Raw genomic sequence first — 18,739 nt, forward strand, 5'->3', positions numbered from 1 at the left:
TCTGGGAAAATTAGCCCTGTTGTGTGAGTGGGGGGGGGGTCTGTCTTTGCCATTTGATGGATTGGCGCCCCATCCAGATTGTATCCCGCCTTGTGCCCTTGCTTGCTGGGATAGACTCCGGCTCCACCCTGACCTTGTATTGACTCCAAACAAGGACAGAAGCATGAGGTACTGTACCCAGACCCTGACGTTGGCTGATATACTCCAAGCCAGCAATTGTGAAATACGAGATGATTCAAACTACTTTTCCCCTGATTTTTCTTGAATTTCTTACTGCGCCCCTGATCCCTGCTTGGAGATGCACGGTCAGTATTGAACCAAGGCACCTGTTCAGCCATGTTCCTCACTGATGGTCTTTTCTCTGGGGTGGCAGGAGAGAAATGCAGAGAATGCTATAGAGGCTCTGAAGGAGTACGAGCCGGAGATGGGAAAGGTATTCCGAATGAACAGGAAAACCGTCCAGAGGATCAAGGCTCGAGACATCGTGCCAGGAGATATAGTAGAGGTGGCTGGTAAGTACTGCAATAAATTGGAGCCCCAGTCTTGATAAGATCTGTGCTTCTGCATTTTTGGATGTAGTACATGAGGTCATTTGATTTGTTTCAGTTTAGTATTTGGGTTTTTAATGGGTACTAATTTACTTGGCTGATGCTTTTATCCAAAGCAACTTACCTTTATGCCCATTTACAGTATATAACTGGGTATTCTACTAGAGCAACTGACGTGAATTATTCAAGGGTACAACAGCAGTGTCTCACCTAGGTTTTGAACCTACAGCCTTCCAGTTCCAAGTCCAGAGCCCTAGCCGCTGCTCCACACTCTTTGAGAGCTTACTGTCTGACCATCCCTCCATTTCCAACAGGTGAAAGGCAGGGTACACCTGTAGAGGACATCAGTCCATTGCAGGGCATAGGTGTAACCTCTCTATGATAAATCATAGGACTGCTGCATTGGTGTCTATGTGATGAATTGTTGGAAGGAATTGCCTTGAGGCTCATAAAAACCCCTTAGAATCCCTCTTTGTGGTGAAATTTAGAGTTTCTTTGTTTACGCCACCAGTGAAAGTTAGAGCAAAAACCCGCTGATGACATTCTGGTGAAGACATTTTACCTAAATAAAAATAAGCCAGTAATTTTCAGAGGTAGTAGGAGTCCCAGTGCGGCTAGCTTTTCAATTCCTTACAAGCATCTCATTCTGAAACTTGTACTGTATTGCTGCAAATCGTTGCTGTGTTGGAAATCAATGCTGTTGATTATTGCACGTCTTTGTGCAGTACTTTTTTATGAAAAAAAAAGAAAATACAAACCTATATGCACAGATAAATATATAAACATGGAACATAGTCTAAATGGTTTCATCTGAAGTTCTAAATGAAGTGTCAAGAAGGGTTGAAAGACAGGTTTTTCCATTCTAATACAGAGATCTGGATTAAATCAAAACTTTAAATCACCAACCAATTGCAAGTTACAATCCAAGTAGTTGATGATAGATTTCCATTGGGCAGAATCATACAAAAAGCTGCCAGTAAGTACAGGCTTTGCAAAATGCAATTAGCTGATGGGTGGAATTTTTTATTAAATCTGGGCCATAGTTAAAGTTAATCTTTTGTAGCTTTCTTTTTAGTTTCAAGGTCTTGTTTTTTTCCTGATGTTTATGTGCTTTTTGTGTGGTGTTAAAATCGTACAAGAATGCCTCGCTGACATCAGTGTGATGGAAACATGGCTGTCTTGAGGTCTCAGAGTCATGCTGCTCTTGCTCTGAAGGAAAAGCTTTCAGTCTTGAAGACGCTGTGCCAGGCTTGTTTGAGAAAGCATAAATCACTCCCTCGGGTGCTTTGGTAAACAACGATGAAGTGTTTTCCACTTGAAGAAGTTTGCTCTGTCACTCCCTCTGAGGACTAATGACCTGTTGCACCTCATTTATTGATTTGGCTTGACGGAATAGTGACAGCGTTGAGGTATCAAAGGAAAGCAGACGAATCACCCTGGAAAGGAGAAGCGCGTTTAAAATTCAAGCGACAGATCTCCTTAAGACAGACTCCAATTTGCAGCCGTCAGAAATTTCATGGGTTTTAGTCATCTGCTCCAGCTTTACGCTAGTCATCTTTTCATCCAAAATAATATCGTATCAACACACAAGCCGTCCCAATCTGAACTGCAATCCATTTGGTAAATGCATTTTTCCTGCTATCTTTTCATTCTTATACAATCTCTAGTAATTATTTTGGCATTATTATTCTTCAAACTCATGAGACCCCATAACGTCAAAAAGAAATGAACATGAAAATACAGAAAAAATGGTTATGGGCCAAGCACATCTGCTACCTGACTCATAGGTTTTTCCTATGAGAGCCTCTCTGTGTTTTAACAGGTGCCACACTCATTCTTCATTTAAATGCTATTCTTTTGGAAAATAAGAATTGGAACACATGCTACAGTATGCATACAACGACATTTGACGCAGTTTGTCTCTTTGTTAAGTTTTGAATACTTTTGCATTATTGTGACTGTTCTGGTTGTGCCTTATAACAAAATGTTTTTCTATCATATGCTTATTACTGAAAAGTAATTTTAACATCACACTAATTGAAGCAGATTTTAAGCGTCACATGTAACGTTTTTTAAGGAGCTTTGAAAAACTCTGTTTTGAGCACTTACCTGTATAGTCTGCCATTGTATGATGGAGATGTATTTAGTGTGTATGGTTTCCTCAAACATAATTAATACTTCCTTGTTTTAGAACTTATGCATTGTTGCCATTTTTGTGGTATTGCATTCCATAATGATAAATATGCCATTATGTTTACCACTGATTTAAGAGATACTCGTAGCTCATTGTGGTATCTTCAGTAGAAATCGGAATTATTTCCAGAAAAGGCCAACATGCTCACCAGGGTCCCTGTACTTTTTTTACACTCTCCCCTTCCTTGTGTTCAGAAATAGAAAACAGCAGATTACAGCTCTGCACTTCGGGAGGTTATTTGTCATCAGCTAGGAAGCCATGAACTCTAAAGACTTGAGCAGCAGCAGCTCAGCAGTCGGAGGAGAAGGGAGTAAAGCAATACTTGCAGATGTTTAAGAAGTTCTGTTGGGATTCCTCGATTCCTTGCATGGCGTGTACAAAGGGACAAATGACCTTGTGAGGTCTGCGTATAGAGGCATCTCAACTTGCTTACAAACATGCTTTGTTCAGGCAGAGCCATCACAGGGCTCTGCTAAGACAGGCCCTGCATTCCAGTACGCAAGAGCAGCGGTGATGAGGGAGTGATCTTAAAGGCCAGAAGGCCCAGATCAAAAGGTAGTGGGAAGCAGAAATGATGAAAGTGGGAACATCAACGGCTTGAAATCAAGACAAACATGTACGTGTTGGACCAGGTCTTGTGAGGTCAGTGAGGAGATAACTGGATTCTGGTTTCTGCTGCTACTCAACATTACTGCAGAACTGTGTTGGTACAGATCAGCTGTTTTATTCTCTCTCGCGAGCCTGTTGGCATTGTCAGGGCTCCTGGTTTTATCACTAACATACAATAACGTGTCTTTCAAACAGTATTTTATGTCTCCAAGATTTGTTGATTGAAGTGATCTTCTTAAAGTTATAAAAATAAATAATATTTTTCATTTTTCACATTTCAAGTCTGCCTTCTTTAGTTTATTTTATATTTTTATTTTATTTCTGTAATCTCTTTTTCTGGTCCTCTGTCTTCTGCATTTGTTGCTTCTGTGAATGATGATTACAAAGTTAAGGATCATAAACATTTTTCTTTTGTTGTGCTGCATTTCTTGCTAAAGACTTGTTGAAGCTGATATTATCACAGGGCCTAATAATTGAGAACTGTAGCAACCAGTGGTATCTCGCTACCATTCTCTTCTGATGTGTGCTTCCTAAAGGCCTCAATTTCTGTGCAAAAAATCACTGGCACACTTTCACATGCTTACATCCCCTCATTAGGGTGTTTTATTTTTAATTGTGTTTTTAATTATGATACAGTGTCCCTTGCAAGATAAGAAGAATGATAGTGTAAAATAATGATCTTTTCCCATATGTTTCTTTATTTTACTTTAATTCATTGCTTCAGTTCCTACAGATCATTAGCAAGATTCACAAGTCCTTGTGAACTACAGAATAGGGACATTTGACTCCTACTGTAAATAGTTATTTCAGCTGAATTAAAATTAGGAGAAGGTGCGTCCTCTTTGGGAAAATTTTGTGCTGATTATTATTATTTTGTACTGATTATATTATTATTATTATTATTATTATTATTATTATTATTATTATTATTATTATTATAATATTTGTATAAAGGTTTAAAATATTCCACCAAAAAAACTGCAAAGATTCCTCTGGGAAAGTGAATAGAAAAAGCAAAGCATGTCGGTACAACTCAAGCTTCAATATGCAGTGCTTTACCAAAGGGACTTCAGGGTATTCTGCAACTTTTATTTCCAACACTCCTCCTTCTTGTCTTATCTGTTGTGTCACAATCTGTTAGTACAGTTGGTAAATCGTTTTATGCAGAGAAAGACAAAATGAGAATAACACAGAAAACAAGATGATGCTGCTGTCACAAACGCAACCTGAAAGTTTAATGTTTAAAGATTGAAAATACTCTTCAATAAGTCTTCTCTGACTGTCATGTATTCTTGGTTAAGTTACCATGAAACAGCATGAACAGAAGTACAGTAAGACTTTAAAAAAAAACTGAAATTATTTCCTAAAGTTCTTTTGAGGTCGACTGAGGCAGTATGAAAAAAAAAAACATTAATCTTTTTTTGCACAACAGAGCAGCAGAAAAAAAACGTCTCTGCTCAGTGTTGGAATCAAACCTGTTGAATTTGTTTTTGTTTCTACTTCTTCGTTTTCTCTATGTGGGAAGAGGCTGCAATGCCAAACCATTAAAACCTGTATCTGTGTGTTTGCTGTCTCTTGTACCTAAAGGCTTCTTGACATTTTTTTTTTCATCCAAGATCACGAAGGTAGGGCCCCTTGATTTTCTTTCATCTCTTTTTGTTGAAGAAGCTGCGTTAGAAGTTGTTGCAGTTTGCAAGCCCCACACAAGAGATTATCCGAGGCCTGCCCATTCTTCTCGCCAGCCTCTGTCGTGTAATTTCCGAGGGCTGAGCTCTCGTGGGCTCGAGGGCTGACCTTGGCGGGACGTCCCTCTCAAATTAGTGGAAGGACCCGTCCCGTGTACTGGAAAGCCCTGACCTGGAACGCAGGATACAGGATCTGGAGGGAAAGGACACCCTGTGGGAGGATGGGACAAGCAGGCATCCTGAGACCTTGAGGTTTTCCCATCTCCAGCTGGTGGCGTTTGAAAGGGCCTGTGGTGGGGACAGAGAGATGGGGCTGCCCGATTCACACAGCAAATCTGTCAGGCCCTGCGGAAAGGGCTGATACCTCGACACAGGAAAGCCCGTCTGCGGGGTCGGCGGGAGAGAGCGAGGTTAATGAGCGCACGGCTCTCCGAGGAGTCCCACCTGCTCCGAATAAAAGCGCAACAGGAGAGGGCTAGCACGCTCTCCCCCACAAGCAGCTCAGTCGGAGGAGAAGGTGAAACAAAAAACCTGAAAAGGACTCTTTCCCAACTGCTACATCCCCATGGCGGAGCACAGGGTTAGAGAAAACAAGGGGTTAGACCGGCTAGGTCTAATCAGATAGTGTGAAATTTGTGCTCTTATCTCTATGCGCAGGGTTGTGTATTGAACAAGTTCAAGTTCGAAGCCGAAACCCTGGCTTTCTCTAATAAGTGGCTGGATGAGATCCTGGGATCAATTAATTACTAATTACCTCTCGGCCTTGTTTGTAGCCATTATGAGACGCAGGGGTGTGTCATTCTACGCAAAGCATACTTGAAGCCCAGGTCTGTTTCGAATCAAAGCCTTTCAAAAACTATTTAAAAAATTATACTTTTACAACTCCTGGACATTTTGTGCTATTATTGCTATTTCCTTTACTTAAATGAAAGGTTATCTACAATATACTGATACCTACAATCCCATTTACTTTAACGTCTTCAATAAATAACAGGGCTTCCGTAATGTGAAAAGAAATGCTGTGTGTATTTGAAGTACCTGCTTCCTAAGTAATAAGAATAATTTTGCAACTTTCCAGTCTTTATCAAGTTCTGTAACAGCTGTACCTCAGGGATCACAGAGTAATGTGGTCTGTTGTGGAGCACTTTTGTTTTATTAGATTCTGTTTTTCTGTAGGCCGCATCTAGAAACTCTGAGAAGGAACTGTTTCCAATTGATGCTTTTGAACTAGAGCAGCTGTCAGCTCTGTCCCGTCTGGCAGAAACAGGAGAATTCCCTTCCTTTCCATCAAGAGCTGCTTCTCTGACATATTTCCGTTGCTAAGCAGCCTTAAACACCAGTAAACAGTTGAGAAGGTAAACCGCAGTCATTTCTCAGTATAAACAGAAAGAGAAAAACAACGCCAGCTGAGCTCTCGCATAGAAATATTGTTTTTGGAGTCGAGAAAAAAAATGCTTGCAGACCCAAGGTGGGTGACGGCACCATGAAGAAAAAAAAAACATTAACCAATTATGAAAAGGGCCTTTTCTTTTTTTTTTTTTCTGCTGAACGCCAAGCAGAGCACAGGGAGTCTCTCTGTGGCTTCGGTTAACATGGTTTCTCCATGAGCCCCTGCTGGAAATTCCGGTAGCTGGGAGCAAATGGGAATTGGAACGAATACCGAAGCCACCATGTGGAAAATTTCCCCCGTTACAGGACTCTGTGCGCTGCGGGTTCCAGTTTGACATCGTAATTAAGAGTCGTATCTGGCATAGAACGTTTCATGGGTTTTATAGGATGGAAAACCCTTGGTTGCATGGAGCAGGAGCATTGACAAGATTTATTGAGGGCTGTGGAATTGGAAACTAGTAGCCAGTTAAAACGATAAGTCACAAAGTCATGAGCAGCCGTAGAGATGCGTGTTGAATGTGCTCTGTGTACTGGGACTTAGGGCTTCCCTTTGGTCTGTCCCTCTTGAATGATTTTCCCAAAGGTTCGAGTGCTTTTTCTCAGCCTTGGGTGCAGCCTTTATCAAGTCCATTGAGAGGAAAAATGTTCCTTGTGTTCTTTCACACAAGGTCCTGGGAGATAATTAACAAGCTGTGTAAGGTTATGTCTACCCTCTTGACAATGTGAACTTCAAGACCTGTTGGTTTTAAGAATTTCAAAAGGAAACTACCTTTGCATGGGAGGCTGAACTACAGTAGTTCAACTTTGCTAAAGAGCAAATTTATTCACTAATCCACTGACAAAACAAAAGTATATTTAAAAAATAAATGCATGTGCCTTTTCATGCAAATCCTATAGAAAAAGGCAAAAGAGCCCAATATAAATATAACATATGAATACCCAGGATTTGACTTCACTCTTATATTAGAGCTTGTGAAACTTGGAACAACTCGAACTGCAATGATCATGTTCTGTATTATGCTCTGTGAGCCCAGTTGTACATGTGTACGGTAGGTAAGAAGAGATGTGTTTGTAATTTTTAAAGATATGTATGTTACAGAGATGTGTATTTGTGCGGTTAAGACTGGTCACCTGATACAAGCATTGTGACTTAGATATGCATTGAAAAATTAGCTGAGTATATTCTAAAATCTTTCTGGAGATCAAGCTTATGTAGAGCATTTGAGACAGTGTAGGAATTTTGCCTTTCCAAGTTAATTCCTCTATTGACCGATTTCAGATCCTGATTTTAAAAGGCTTCTTTGTAGCGGTGTGTCTAAAATACGCAGATGCTACAGTATATAAGCCGATGGTCTCTTTGTTGTTACTTGTGACCTGGGTTGACTGCACCAACTTCTCTCTTAAAATAAAAAGCCTCGTAGAAAAGTGATGACTAAGGACATTAGCAGACGGTGGAAAGAGTTCTGGAAGAGTTAAGCACAGTAGGCCTTTCATGTGAGAGGGAGTGGAGAGAGAAAAAAAAAGTTTTTTTGCCTTCTTGGAAAACTCCCCCTCCCTCCTCCTTGTTATTTTGGGGATTCTCCTAGGTCACTGCATTTCAAAACACAGTTTGTCATCACTGCCTGCCTGCGGGTAGCGTCTCTCCTTTTGGCACTGTGCCCCTTGGTTGTTAGGCATGCAGCATTCCAGCAGAGACTCCCACTGGTATGACATCAGCTCCCTCAGCTCCAAATCTGGAACAAAGAACTCAACACCAGAAACCGAACTCAAAAATAAAAATAAGAAGTGGAAAACATTGATTGCTCTTGTTTGCTCGCAATGTTGAAAATGTTCGTCCTCTGATGACATTGACCTCTGATAAATCATAGGCTGTGACTTCCAGCCAGATGCACCAGTGCTTGGCACACAACGTCCTGGTCATCCACACATCATGTGCTGTCGCTTTGTTTTCCCCCCATTTTTAAGTTGTAAGTAGGAGAGTCTTAACCTGCAGTGTTTTTGACTCCATGCAGCTTATCCAGAGTTGTGTTTGTAGTATTTTTTTCCCTACTTGTACAGAACTCCCTTTGGTTACTCCAGCTTACTGTTCCCGTGAGCTGATGGCTAGCTTCAGACAGCAGGGACTCCAGTTTTTCAGTAAAAGCAGCATTTGAATCCAACAGACTAATTGCAAAGTGTTATATGCTTTATGAGGCAGGTGTGGACAGAGGGAATAATAAACACAGTATATTTATCAGCAGGATATAAAACATCTAGACTGACGCTACAGTTACTGGTGAACGTTACTCTGACTTCATATTGTCCATCTCCTTCTTCACATTAGGAGAGCCAGGTAACCTGAAGTGTTTTCTTAGTCTTTTTTAAGTGTCTAAAAGCAACATGCAGAGCAGAGGGACAGAAACCCAGAACATTTTGTTTATCTCCTGGCAGACTCGTCGCAGCAGGAAATACATCCTGCTGAAAAAAGGCTGCTTCTCTTCTCGGACTGGGTCCTCCCAGTGCTAAAAGGAGGATACTGTATGTGAACTGAGCTGCCAGACCTTGACCTTCAGAGGGGTAGCCTTGGCATTGTGAAATCAGCCTGCCTGCTCCGTACGGCATTTTGAACAGTTTTAATATTAAATTAATACATTTGGCATCGTACTGCAATACAGGAGGTCCCCCTAGTTTTTGTGTCCTCCGACGAAAAGGCAGTGTGAAAAAAATGAACAACAGCAGTGTAGATTACGCATAACTTTGACCTCCTTAATATGTAGTTACTGTACATAGTGCAAATAAAATGATTAATAAAAGTGAAAACCCAAAGCTAAAGATATTGCTCAGAGGATCTCGGCCTTCTTCCAGGTGATGCAGATGTGTGTGATACTTACATGGAACACCTGTGTGTTTCACAGTACCATTATAAGGAAAATTTGCTTTCCTTGTATATCCTGAACGTTGCTGTGAAAGTGCTTTGTATATTGTTGTATATTGGCAACACTAGCTTGTGTTGTCAAGATGCACTTCCTTCAGTGCTGTTCTTAGCTTTGATATTATAATCCTCCCGGTACGGTAGCAGATCAGTTCAGCCTTGTGATGGTGCAGAGATTCTTCATTTTGGAATTTTCCAGATAAGGTTAAAGTGAATTACCAAAACCAACAACACCTAGAGCACAGTTGCCACACAGGTCAAAAGCTCACGTCAATCTTTTGTAAGGTCTAGTAGTCCACATGGCCAAAACACAAGAAATGCATTTAAAGCTTGGCTATTGTGACACAGCAGGAAGCATTCATGAAGCAATCACACATGAATAGTGACTCTTGCATCTTCACAGTGTGTTTGTAAAGGACTGAATATCTCAGTTCTCAGAATCTGCTCCTATCCCTCATGATGACCACATATCTTATACAGTAGAATATTCATGTACAGAGAATTTTCTCTGTTGGCTGGGAAGGGAGATCCCACAAATGGGAGGTAAGGATTTTTCCCAGAAACACCATCTTTCTCCTTCCCTCACAGAGAGGAAATCAGTGTTTAATTTCATAGACTAATGCTTCACCAGACAAACATGGCCAACTAAAACTCATTCACAAGGAACAATGAACATAATAGTAGAGGTCAGAATGAACAAGGAATTATGCAGCTATTGCTGAAGTTTCACAATAACAGATTCAAAAGGGTTCCTTAATCTGGGACTTTTGAGGCCCTGTGCTGTTAATTATTACTTGCATTCAAGTAGATGTTTTTAATTTGTAATAGAAATTGCTTTGAGCTACAATGTGTTTCTTGAGATGGAAGGTGTAGATAATGTTTTTAATTTCCATCTTTATCAAGGAGTAATCCCTGCAGCCAGTCTATGGCCACGGTATTTAATTAAAAAAAACTTAAGAGGTATGAAATACATTATTTCTCTGTGTTTTTACTACATTAAATAAAAGGAAGTCTGGAGAAAGTGGAGACAAGTTTTCAAGACCATTCTGCGTTCTTAAACAATGGCACCAAATGGAAAGTACTAATGATAACATCTCAGAAATTGCTTCAGTCCTGCAGTTGGAAATAACACAGCATCTGTGAGACTTTAATGGAAGAAATCTGATGATTGTGTGCTCCTTTGATTTAAGAAGAACTGGGCTCTGTATTTAAAACTAGTTAAAATTGTTTTAGTTTATAATATAAGCACATATTTCTCTTGTTTCTAAATGCTAGTTGTCTGGCTTTTCATTCATTTTGTATTCTTCCTTTTTCAGCTGGTAGTCTTGCTTTATTGCATAAAAATACTTCCTGAAAACAGATTTAATGGGGAAGTTACTCAGAAGCTCATACTGTTGTTTAAGTGTTGTTTCAATGAGTTAATGCATCATTTAAACTCTTCCCCTGAATATCATCTCATTCTTCTTTTGAAAATACTGCTCAAAGATTGCAGGATATGAAGTACAGTGGCAGATGGAAAACTACAAAGGGCTCATTAAGAACATTAAGAGCTAAAAATAAAATATGCATCTTCACATTCGGCTAAATGCTCGTCTCTAATTCACCCGTTCTCCATGTCAAAGAGTACGTGAAGCTCTGCGTATCCAGTCAGGTACTGTCAGCCATGTGGTGAGAACTGAGCAGAGAGTTGAGGATGTTGGGACCCAGGGTGGCTCATTGTTCTTGCCTAGTAAGACACCGAACTGTAAAGTTAAACGATAAGTACTGACGAGAATGAGACATACAATATCTAGCTGCCAACAACTTACATTTCTCTTCCCCCTTATAGTTGGTGACAAGGTCCCTGCTGACATCAGGATCACCTCCATTAAATCCACAACCCTACGAGTGGACCAGTCCATTCTTACAGGTGAGTGGGAGGGGGGGGTCTCTGTTACATTGTCCTTTCCAGCATTGAAAAGGTATTGGTTTTCCTCAAACAGTTTGTCATTGATGACCACATCAATTTTCAGTACTGTATATACTGTAAGCAGTGCACATAGAACATTTGAGCTTTTCCAAAGAATGTTTCCAGATGAGAGAATCCATTGAATTAAAAAATGCATTGGAAGCAGCAGTAAAAGAAGACCCAAAGGGGGCAACAAAACAGTGAACATGAGGTCATATGAGTTCAGTGCTACCTCATTACCAGCTTTAGGAATTTAGAGTTCTTAAAAGAAAATGAATGTTTTGATTTTTAAATTGAGAAAAGATAAGCCTTACTTAAGTTTATTAGAGCTCTTTGAATAAGCAACATCAATAATATAGGTGCACAGCGGATATATGATACTCCGTATCAATAATCTAGATTCTATTAAAGTTGGTAAGTTAGCCAAATTTCTAATTGATACCACAAAAAGGAGGATTAGAACACACTGCCTAAGCAATAAATATGGTTCAGTAAGATTCAGGTAAAATTTTAAGACTGAAAAACGACTGGCTGACATTTCATGTAGACAGCTGCAGGTTTTGCATCCAAGAACAATAGTACAAATACAAATACTGAAGCAGAGATACAAAATTCATGTTCTCTGCAGTTGATATGCAGTAGATTACGTCTTTACCTGAATTTGTTATTTTTTTCCTATCCGTGTCAGTTTCACAGTACCGCTTCATTATTTCTCTGGAAAGTTCTAGGGTTTTATAACAAAGTTCAATTTAACCGTCTATGTCCTGCACAACATGCATAGTGCTAGCTAGCTGCACCATTGAGCAGCCCCATTTGGAGTTAATTACAAAATTTCAGGAGTAGTTCAAGCTCTAATCTCGTCCGCTATAGCTTCCCTGGATATAAATATGATTACTGCTGACCCATTTCCGAGTTCTCTCCATCTTTACCCTTGCAACAGTTCCCTGGTTCATCCTTCAATTAAAGGGGGTGTACTGACAACCCCATTGTTATGTCTGGGTTCTCCTCAGCTGGTTGAGTTACCCCAGTAACATGCTATTAAAACATCTCAAACTTTCATTAAGGCTTGAACAACCTACTGAAATAAAAATGCCCACAAAAAAAGAAAATTTAAACGGCACAGTTTGTGTTTGGCCATAAAAACAGCTTGTGCTTCCAAAATATCTGGTATTGCCCCGAGAATGTGGACATATTAAGAAACATCCTTAAAAATTCAGCCAAACAAAGGATATAACACATTCTTAGATGAAGGCTAGCTGTTGTCAATTCTGATGTATTGCATGTTGATAATGGGCACCGCACAGAAGGCATTAGTAAGTTGTTGATAGAGGTTGCGTCCAGTCCGGATATTCACAGTGCTTCCCTTCTATTTATGAGCCACTCAGGAAGTGGAACTGGCTGAAGTTGCATCCTCACTTACTTGGATTAATTTCTAGACCAGAAGAGTTTTTATAAAATCTCCTGAATGGCAGACAGTTTCGAAATGACATTCTCCCCCATTGCATATAAAGCAGGTTTAATTGAGGCTCTATGGCTCCTCTGGCCCCTTGTTCTTATCTCGTTTACTGGACTGCAATTCTCTCGTCACTGAAGATCTGCAGATTTGCTCCCAGAATTTTGATGTTGAACCTTCTACTTTATATCGCCAACATTCAGCATGCAGGTTTAAAGTAACTAAACACAAGTCTTCTTTTTTTGTGAAGCATTTGTCATTCTCCATTTGTAAAAGAATTATTGTAGATCGATTCAGCCACAGTTTTCAAAGTACAATAGGTTTTTCAAAGGTGTGGTTTTGTATTCAGACAGACTTTTTCAAATGGACTAGTAATCAGTTGGTGTTCAGTTGAAGTGAACAATGAACAAATGTACTTTATAAGAAAAAAGTTTGACATGGTTAATAAATTAACAAAAGAGAACACCAACCTGTGGAGTTTTTGTTCATTGGACTACAATGAAAACATTGTCATCACTGGTATTTTGAACTTGAGAACATAACTTGTAGTTTGCTGTGTGATACTATCTTGAATTCTCTATCTGAAGAAATAACTCCCAGAAGAGCCAATATTTATAAAAAGAATAATAAAGGGTGGAGTGGAGCCAAATTTTATCACTCCTCTTTAGGGGGAAAAATGCAGTAGAAAGAGTGGTGGAAATCTCGTTTAACAGATATCTGCTCCTTCCTTGTACAGGGGAATCGGTATCAGTCATCAAGCACACCGATCCTGTTCCTGACCCCAGAGCTGTCAATCAGGACAAGAAGAACATGCTTTTTTCGGTGAGTGTTGTGGATTTTATTCCTGATCTCACTGGTGATTGCATCCTGCAACAATGTCAAGAATGGTATGTATTGTATTATAATGAGCTTTCAAGTCTCATTTGACATGTTTAACATCAGACCAGATTGCAGGAAAAGATACGTAGCTTTTATTTTTGCTCTGGTGTGTCCAGTCAGGACTGAAATTGACTGTGGGACAGTAGGAATGTAGCATGAGCAGCCTTTTTTGACAGGTGAGAGGGGAGTATTTGGGGAGATCCTTGTGTAGCTTAGCTTGATGGTGCCCTGTTATTTCAATTCATTCATACCTAACAAACATTTAGTCAGTTCATATTGCAATATTTCAGGGAGAAATTCTCAAAAATGTAATGTACTGTAGTTATTTTCAAATTATGATACCTTGTTATCAACACTGCTGGGTGTCAGGCTAAACACTTTTGAATTTATTCTCTTTACAATCAGATCAATATATAACACGCATGATGCCAAAAAAGCTGATCACAACCAGTGCTGTGGTGTTTACTATATGACTTCTATTTTTTTCCTGTCCAAAGATAGTAAATGAAATACAGATTTCAGGGCTATTATTGTAAATCAGTACAAATGTAATTATACCTTATTGAAAGTCAGTAGCCATCCATGTTAGCTCATCCTGTAATTTGCTGTTTGACCACAGGGGACCAACATCGCTGCTGGCAGGGCCATCGGCGTGGTTGTGTCCACAGGGGTCTCCACTGAGATCGGCAAGATCCGCAACCAGATGGCCACAACGGAGCAGGAGAAGACGCCTCTGCAGCAGAAGCTGGACGAGTTCGGCGAGCAGCTGTCCAAGGTCATCTCCCTGATCTGTGTGGCCGTGTGGGTCATCAACATCGGCCACTTCAACGACCCCGTGCACGGAGGCTCCTGGCTCCGGGGCGCCATCTACTACTTCAAGATCGCCGTGGCGCTGGCCGTGGCCGCCATCCCCGAGGGGCTGCCCGCCGTCATCACCACCTGCCTGGCGCTGGGCACCCGCCGCATGGCCAAGAAGAACGCCATCGTGCGCAGCCTGCCCTCCGTCGAGACCCTGGGCTGCACCTCCGTCATCTGCTCCGACAAGACTGGCACTCTCACCACCAACCAGATGTCCGTGTGCAGGGTAAGTGCCAGCCTCTGGGGGCAGTTCTAGTGTCAGACTGCGTTGGAACAGGTGCCACAATACTTCGCTTTTTATCCCCTGTTTGAAAAGCCCTGTATTTATTGTCATTGAGCCCATGAGGACATTGCCAACAATCTGAATATTAAATTGCATGGGCTTCTGCACACTTTAAAAAAACTCAAGACTAAAACATATAACATGTGACTGCAAACTCTTCAGTCCTTTAATGGTGCAGCTTATACAATATGTAAATGATGGCAGAAACAAATGAGCTCCTCTTTTGTTAAAAGCTTGGGAAATGTATGAGAAAGAAACCGATGGACTGACCTACTGTAACAGCACGTTTGCAGTAAAGGTGGTGCTGTATAATTGAAAGGGACAGCAAAAATGAGCCTGTTAGAAAACTGAAACAGTCATACTGTAGGTGTTGAAGAAGCAGGGATGTATAGGGTAAAGCATTTTGGAACAGCAGTCTAAGCCATGGTGATTAATGGAGATCAGTTTCATTTTAATTATTATTACTGTTCATTTCTTACTGATTCAATAGTAGCTTAAGACATCAGGTCCACTCTGTCTGGAGCTGGCTTAAATTAAGATACAGAATTCCAGCAGGAGCGTCTTTTATATACAAGTTTTTTTCTAAACATTATGATGATGTTTGAGCATTCAGCATAAAAATGCATTAATTAATACCGACTATTTTTTACAAATGAACAGGAGAAATTGATTCTTGTTTGGTCCTGATTTCTTTGTCAGTGCTTATAAGTAAGGGTGTATTAGAATATTCCTTCTACTGCACTGAATGTATCATGATCTGTGCTATTTTGTTGTAATGTATCTCGGGCTGGAGGTGTGGATCAGCTAACCCATCCTCTTGACCACCCTATCATCCCCCAGGACAAGCCCGTTAAATCCAAACTATGTTCTTAAATTCTCACTGTTATTTAATATACAGCTGCACGTACTGCGGAATAGGGTAAATGTCAAAGTTCTGTGTGTTGTTTTCTTTTTCTTTAACAAGAACAACATGCGTTTTTTTCCTTTGCAAAGTCCTTAGATAGGACTTCTGCTTCTATAAGTTTGATGCTAAAAGTGCCTTTCTTAAGCCTGGCTGGGTTTTTGAAATGTCAAAGCACTGCACTTCCCACTGCAGACCCAGTAGTCTTTGCCCCAGGGTATTCACAAAGCCGTCGCCAGGGAGAGAAGAATGCTGGTCTGGGTTTTCGTGCATGTGATGCTCGGCTACCACCTTGTCAAGAGCTCTCTCCCCTCTGTTCTCCTCCCACAACATGACATTTTGTGCCCTTTCGCTGGGGGGATGCCAGTCAGTCTGAAGAAAAACCGCTCCTTGTTTACCTTGGCACTCAGCTCCCGAGAACACCAGTTTTCTCAGGTGGTATCTGATGTCTTCCCACTCCGGCACCCCTTTCAGCCCAGCTCAGTCCATCGGTGTTCACTTTCACTCGGAGTGTGGGGCAGAGATGAGAGCTTCTGTGGCAGCTGTGTTACTGGAATCCTTTGTCACTGGAGCTGCTGAATTGACATCTCAGACATAATCCAAGCTAGTGGGACCATATCATGAAAGTCAATATTCATACTCTGATTCCTTGGAACATTATTTTTTGTTGTATGAAGTTAACATTTAATAATAATCCTTTTCTGGACATTACACTCAAAGCATTTTACAGGTAATGGGGACTCCCCTCCATCACCACCAATGTGTAGCCCCCAGGGTAACATCCTGGAAATGTTAATGACCACGGAGAATCAGGGCTTTGGTTTTACACCTTATCTGAAGGACAGTGCTTTTGTTACTTTTTTAGTATAGAGTCCCCATTACTATATTGGGGCATTATGACCCACACAGACTGTAGGGTGAGTGCCCCCTACCAGTCCTCTTCCAGTAGTAACCTTAGCTTTCCAAGGAGGTCTCCCATCCTGGCACTGACCAGGCTCACGTTGTTTAGCTCCAAAGGGTTATCAGTTGCGAGTTCTAGGGAGATGGGGATGATTCTGTGCTTTATACCATATTAAAGAGCTGCTCAGCCCTGGAGTACCCCCAGTCCATTCAGATCTGATACTGTATGTCATCTTAAATCATCAATATGTAGAGACTTGTGATATGTAAATTAATAACATAAATTCATTTGTTCAATTAAGTGAGAAATGGCCATCTGTAGTCCTTGAGAGTTACAGAGTGTTGGTATTTTCATTTTAAATGACCTCAGAATGACTGAATTTAGCACCTGCTCCTCGTAATCCAGCTGGATTGAAGCTGTTCAGGGCCAGTTTTCCATCTCTGCCATAGTATGACCTAACTTCTCCTTATTAGTTTAGATGTGTTTCCTACAAAATAAAAAGGACAGTCTTTTAGTAAGTGTTAACCTAGCCAGCTCCCAGGAATACTAATTCAAATAATTTGCACTGTAAAAATCCTCTTGCTAATGCTACCAAATCAGTTCGCTCTTGGTACATTTAGATATTTTATTATCCCTTTCATCCATTTAAGGAAAGAGTAGGTGACATGTAAAATGCAAAAGTGTGTTTGGGTGCCAGTAACAGTCCAATTTCAATACAAAGATTCTTTGAAAAACTTCAGTGGCAGTTTTGTGCTACTACTTGCAAATACAGCAGTTTTTACTGCACCTCCGAAGTAGATAATCCTGGCAATTCCTTTGAAATACACGGAGTCATAAGGAACAGGAACACTGTGTTTCTCGAGATGAAATGGAAGGATTCCTGGACTTGATTTATAAAATGGGATTTCCCTCTTACCTTGACTGGAGCCATTCCACTAACATCAGTAAGAAATAAGGGCACAGCAGGAGAGAAGGCCGGATATAAATGGACCAGGTCCTCCGGAGCGTTCAAGGTCACCCTAGAGAACAGAGCGGAGAGGCGGGGCTTTCAGTTTCCGTCTGCCTTTTGGCGAAAGCACAAAGCTGGCGAAAGATGAAGGGTGCCCGAGCTCGCGGGCTTTTTCTGTGCCTTGTGAAGCAATGCAAAGTGACATTGCTGGTGTCTGTGCACTTCAATAATGCATGTGGTCTCTCCTGCAAATAAAGCAGCTGACAGCTTCCCCGAAAAAAACAGCAGCAAAGACGCCTGCATTAAAAATACAGTAAATCATTGAGCTCAACTGATGCACTCAGACTGCTGAAAGTGGATTAGAAACACAAGCAGTACTGTGGTCCCCAATCACTTTTGCAGTTTAAGAGCTGCTAAAATATCTTACACCTCTTCACGACACGAGATTCAATAATGTGTAACTAGATGTTTCCAGGGTGCAAAGATGTTAGTAAATACCTCTGTCTGTATTTGAGCAGCATGGTCCCATAGCTTTTAGCGTTAATGTTTTATTAGTAAGTTATAGCATTAATTAATGTGGCACAGCTTTTGAGGTCCTGGGTTCCATTTAATTGTTCTTTTCCAAGTGCTCCAGTTTTCTCTTACATCTGAAACACCTGCAGCTTGGGTTTGATTGGCAACTCTTAAATTGACCATTTCTGGGTAAAATTCCCCATGCTAGTCTATCTAGCCTTCCAATCTATTTTACCTCAAGTGTGAACAGCACAGACTATAAATTCTGTCATGCTTTTATTTTGTGCGCACTGTTATACAGTATGTGAAAAAATGTACTCATGAAAAATACATTTCAAAATGGTTGGGGGGAAAAAAAAAGTTCACTTTGTTTCCAGTTCTAAATCTGTATTTGTTCTGCCACATGCAAAGCACTTTCATATTTCCCCAGCATTCATACTGTACATACAAATACCAGGGAGTTTCCAATTATTTCTGGTTGCATTCAGCCTCTCAGTGGCTGGTAAAAGAGGGGCAGTGGAGAACTGGTCAGGCAGTGGTCTAGGTGTGAGCTCCAGTCTCAGGTGTGGTGATGTTTTTGTGTGTGTAAGCAATGTATTACAGTTTGCTCCAGTAAAATGTCCACATATATCAATGTGTGCTGGTATAAATGTACAGTACAAGCCAAATAAATTCATAATTCTTTAAAGTTTTTCCACAGCACTGCGCATTAAGTCAC

The 18,739-nt window shown here is 40.7% G+C and overlaps 1 protein-coding gene across 1 annotated transcript in view; it reads left to right on the plus strand.

The window, feature by feature from the left end:
• atp2a3 (ATPase sarcoplasmic/endoplasmic reticulum Ca2+ transporting 3) overlaps positions 1-18,739 on the plus strand; it is an 83,954-nt gene that overhangs the window by 34,922 nt on the left and 30,293 nt on the right. The window contains exons 6-9 of the mRNA XM_006640831.3: positions 374-512; positions 11,165-11,245; positions 13,474-13,559; positions 14,236-14,700. Coding sequence (XP_006640894.2) covers positions 374-512; positions 11,165-11,245; positions 13,474-13,559; positions 14,236-14,700 — 771 coding nt within the window. The remainder of the gene's footprint in view (positions 1-373; positions 513-11,164; positions 11,246-13,473; positions 13,560-14,235; positions 14,701-18,739) is intronic.

Source organism: Lepisosteus oculatus, chromosome 26, assembly GCF_040954835.1.
Source record: "Lepisosteus oculatus isolate fLepOcu1 chromosome 26, fLepOcu1.hap2, whole genome shotgun sequence".
NCBI classification, from domain to species: domain Eukaryota; kingdom Metazoa; phylum Chordata; class Actinopteri; order Semionotiformes; family Lepisosteidae; genus Lepisosteus; species Lepisosteus oculatus.